A 5,000-nucleotide genomic window follows, 5' to 3' on the forward strand; every position below is an offset into this window, starting at 1 on the left:
GGTAGCATTGTTTGCTTATAGATCTTCAATAGAACGCCTCTAGCCAGGAAACTAGAAAGTCTGTTTTATAAGACCGATTTTTGGATACATTCTTTTTTGCATATACATGTATGAAAGATGCTCTTTCCAAGGTAAGGTACTATCGACATAGACACCAAGATATTTATAGTTTGTAACTTCCTTGAGACTATGATCGTGAATAAAGATATTTAGTTAGATTGACCATTAGAGTTTTTTAGACTTCTTTGAGTTCCAATCTTCATGACTTCTGATTTTCCTGCGTGTACAACCATCTGATTACTTGATAACCATGAGCTAATGTTGTCAAGATCTCCATTAATACAAATAGATGCTTTGTTGATATCTCCACCGCTGATTCCAGATTTAACAAATGCAGTTATTAAAAACTGAACCACGGATATCAGATTTCAAGCATTTTCATTTGCTTGCCAGACACAGGCTACAACTGTATCAGTTCATATACCTGCTGTACCTAATATAGTCAAGGAAGGCCTCAGCAATAAAGTGAACTGAAAATATTTTTGCAACTCTGAGCAAAAAATGGCTGACAAAAGTCGTTTTGGACCGGAATTGACTGAGGCAGAAATCGATGCTCTAGTCGACAATACTGCTGTCGGGAACATCATGGAGTTCTTAATAAAAAAATATTATTATTCTGCTTGGGCTCGCTGGATATAAAATGATTATAACCAACTTGGCACGTTATCTATCACTTCATATCCAGTGCGCCCTTGTAGAGTAATTATTAATACATCATCTATTTTCGAGGATAAAACATTTGACATTACCTAAGGTATTTTTCGATAAGGGTTGTTATTTCTGGGATTGTTGATGCTGTCGAGGTAAACTGTTTCTGCAATGAAGGAGAAACACTGCTTAAGCTTGCCTTCTGGGAGGACACATTTACTACCCTATTAAAACAATAAACATATAGTAAGACAAAAGAAAAAAGTTGACAGTAAAAACTGTTCACCACAATGACTTAACGCAGTAGGGTTTTCAATGTTCCTTTGTTGGAACAAAACAACAATATTTTTACGTGCTATGAACGAATTGCTTTATTCTGCTTAATCTCCAACTCAATGGACCATATTAGCAAGCTTGCAATGGAGGCTAATGTGGGGGAGTATATTAATTAAAAGGTATTTGCATTTGAAAAGATTCCCCCGCATTAGCCTCCATTGCGAGCAAGTTCCAGTCCGATACTGAGAATACCAATATGCAGTCAATTAGACCCATGAAGAGACAAGATACATCTTTTTATTTACTCAATCGAAAGATCATGGTTTTCTGAGATAAAAACAATATTAATTTTGAAAAATATTCTGTACCAAGTCCCTGAGGAGAATTGGGATAGCAGAACTGTGACGTCAAAACAAGAATGCAGGAAATTTTAGGGACACAAATTTCATTCTTTTGTCTAATTTCATTATTGCAACTAAATGCAACACATCTCAGAAGCAGTTGCAGAAACTTCTAAATCTGAGAAAATGGAAAATTTGGGCACTGGAAAAATTTAATTATTGTTTTGACCTCACAGTTCTGCTATCCCCAGTCTCCTCACTAGCATGGTTTTGTACTCTGCCAGAAGTGAAAATTCCAAGCTTTAAAAGGCTAAAGGACTCGGAAGGAAAATTGCTATAGAACTTTCCAAATTTTTATTGTTTTTATCGCAGTAAAACCATAATGTTTCCATTGGGTTAATAAAAAAAAATGTTATATACACTTTATAAATTACTAGCAATGTCCAGAAGGAAATTAAAGCCTAAAAATTCATTCTCTGGAGGCCTAATACAAATTATTACAAACTCACAAAATGACCAGCTTCCAGCTGAAATTTTTAGGGTTTAAGCTTTTAACCCTACCCTACCCTACCCCTGACGCATTGACCCCCTTTACTCGTCAATGGAGGAGGTCCAGGGCAGTTCAGGTTTCAATGGGTAAATAAAGTTGATAACTACCAATTAGTGATTCAACATAAATACCTTACCTTGCATGAGGTCGCAGAAGTGGAAAGAAACTGTTGCACATCTCCAGTGTTCCAAAGTAGTTTGTCTTAATTGTTGTTTCTGCCCTTTCTGTACAAGGGATTTCTTTTTGCTGGTGAAGAAAATTGACCAACTTTATAAGGCATTATAGAGAGTATGAAGTATTGGGATACATGCACCTCAACCACTTCCCTGCTAAAATATATGTTACATTGAACACGCCTTCTGGCATGTACATGTACCCTACAAAAAGAGCAGCTAGGGGTGATGAATGGTAAAATCTGAGACTCGCCGAGACGCCGAGACCCTTACTTGCGAATCTGAGACCGAGACCAAAACATGCAAGAGTTCACACCGAAATAAATGCAATATAAATGAGACTTTGAGACTCTTCACAGATACTGTCGAGATTTTGAGATCGGATGAAAAGTTTGCGAGTGCCAAGATTTTGGAGGTACCAATAGCCACCCCTACTGCTCCTCGTTTTTTTACTTACATGTAAATACATCCAAGTGTGGCTATTAGTCCAACATGGAGATATAAACAGTGAAAAAAAATTGGAACAAGTGCATTTTTCTTTGTCCATTTAAGTGACTAAAGTAATAAAGACAAGCATATCAAACAGAGCTTTACAAAATATTATAAACAGATCCCTCTTAATGGCATTTTTGTTCATTTACATTTTCACAGCTAATTGAGCTCTTTGTGCAGAGCTACGTTTGATGCACAACAATACCGGTAATTGAATCACATGAGCCAAAGGTTTGACGTCCAATTCAAGTGTCCCTTTAAGCTTTTGCTACTTATTTCTATAACAATAAGGTAAGGGTAAAGGTTAGCATTATGTTAGCTTAGGGTAAATGCATGCAGCTGTTTATCTTTTCTTGAGGAACAGTATTAGGAGGGACACTGTAACCTTGACCATTCAAGAAGACTCGATTGAGCCTCTCTTACCTCGAGAAGCACAGCAGCATTGTTGATCAAAATGTCCAGACCACCAAATTTATCACGCACATGATCTCGAAGCTTCCTAACACTCTCCATTGAGGTAATGTCAAGTGGATGGAACTGGATGTTTGTTGCACTCAGTTCTTTGCTAAGCTCTTCACAGACTTTGGTACCATTGTTTGCATCCCGCGCTTCAAAAGTTAAGCAAACACCTTATCGTTAATACCAAATGTGTCATTTTGTGCCCCTAATACCATTCTTTAGGATAACTAAGGCCTTCCAAGGAGAGAAATATTGTCACTTTTTTTCCTCTTTTGTTGTGCCAAATTGTTCCCCTTTAACTAAGACAGACAAATAATGCTGCCATCAATATCTAAAGAAAAGATACATCATGCAGGAAGAGACCTCCGTCAATAAAACCTGTTTATGGAGTCACCATCTGCAATAATTTTATTGTTACCTGAAGTTCAATTATTATCGAATTGAAACAATTAATATTGTGTAGGTCTAATGGTGTAATCTGTTGGGTGGACTTTATTTAATTTCTCTCTGAGATTTAAGAATTAAATTGAATCAACTTGATAATTCCATGTTTACTCGAAAATAAAGACAAACATAACAGGATTTCTTCTCAGAAAGTTTTTTTCTCAAAGAAAAACCAGTGTTGCTCAAATGAAGCATCAAGCTGTAAAAAATGAAAGAAAAAGTTAACCTGTGTCTGATACACGTATTTGCAGCTTCTGTTCCTAGTTTAATGGAACATACTTTTTCAGTGAGTGATTAACCCATTGACTCCTGGGGGTTCCCCATTGACGAGTAAAATCGTAGGGCATTAGACAGAGTAAAAGACTAAGTATGGCCAGTTTAGGGGTGAATGGGTTCACCTCACTTTTAATGGCACGCAACTACATGCACGTCCAATTTTTATACCCAACATGAAATGTCACAGGTCTCTGTTTTACCAATACAGAAAGTATCCTAAACATCGATTAAAGCTAACCTTAGGCCTATATATAAGCATTTGTAATGGTTAGGGTTGTTTCTGTATTCTTAAAACCATAGCCTGTGACCTCGACCTGTGACTTGAGACCTGTGTTTTGTACCTGCCTTCTAAGCATGGGTGACCCTATTCGACGGAATGATAGAATGGAATGGCAGAATGGCGGAATTGCGGAATACACGGAATATTCTAAAATACAGAAAATGTGGAGTAATTTGAAACACAGAATATATGTATATGGAACATTCTAAAACACAGAATATACAGAATATTCTAAAACGTGGGATGAAAGGAAAGTGTTTTAAGAAAGGATATAAATATTACATTTTTTGCCCATGAGTAGTCTGGGTAGGATAACATAACTTCAGGTGATAGTTTTACATTTCCTCGCGACAAAAGATGTAAAAATGTGTAACAGAGAAGAGTTCACCCCTGGGTGATATGTTTTGCCACTTCCGTTTTTGTGCCTCTCCGACTATGCCGAAAATTCGCAGGCGCACTTTCCCACATTCAGAGAAGGAAAAATGGAGAACTACGATGGTAAGTGTCTCAATTGTCTTAAAAACATAATGTACGTCATCTTATCGTTTCTTTTGCAGGCTTATTTGCAAAGTCAGTGCCTTTATGAAGGTCTTTCTTCAAACTCTATTGCCGAGGGACCAAATCGCAAACACCGTAATGTATTTATCCTTCTACAGATCAATAACAACAACACCAGAGAGAGAGAGAGAGAGTGGTCTGCATGTGACCGATCATAACAGCATCTGCTGGGGAAATCGTGTATGAACCAATTTAGGTTTTGTAACAAAGACCTTCAAAAAGGGACTGACTTAACAAATCAGCCTCCAAAACAAAAGATAACAAGGTCTTCGTTACAAAACCCAATTGGTTCATACACGATTTCCCTAGCAGATGTTGTTATGATCGGTCACATGCGGACCACTCTCTGTCGGTGTTGTTTTTATTGATCTGTAGAAGGATAAAATACATTACGGTGGTTGCGATTTGGTCCCTCGGCAATAAAGTTTGAAGAAAGACCTTCA

At 37.2% G+C, this 5,000-nt stretch overlaps 1 protein-coding gene across 1 annotated transcript in view; it reads right to left on the bottom strand.

Annotated features, from left to right (window-relative positions):
• Positions 1 to 5,000, bottom strand: part of LOC137998870 (carbonyl reductase [NADPH] 1-like) — a 26,822-nt gene that overhangs the window by 6,659 nt on the left and 15,163 nt on the right. Inside the window, exons 3-5 of the mRNA XM_068844711.1 lie at positions 2,964 to 3,148; positions 2,012 to 2,121; positions 810 to 932 (exon numbers count right to left, since the gene is read on the bottom strand). Coding sequence (XP_068700812.1) covers positions 810 to 932; positions 2,012 to 2,121; positions 2,964 to 3,148 — 418 coding nt within the window. The remainder of the gene's footprint in view (positions 1 to 809; positions 933 to 2,011; positions 2,122 to 2,963; positions 3,149 to 5,000) is intronic.

Source organism: Montipora foliosa, chromosome 4 (genome assembly GCF_036669935.1).
Source record: "Montipora foliosa isolate CH-2021 chromosome 4, ASM3666993v2, whole genome shotgun sequence".
NCBI lineage: Eukaryota > Metazoa > Cnidaria > Anthozoa > Scleractinia > Acroporidae > Montipora > Montipora foliosa.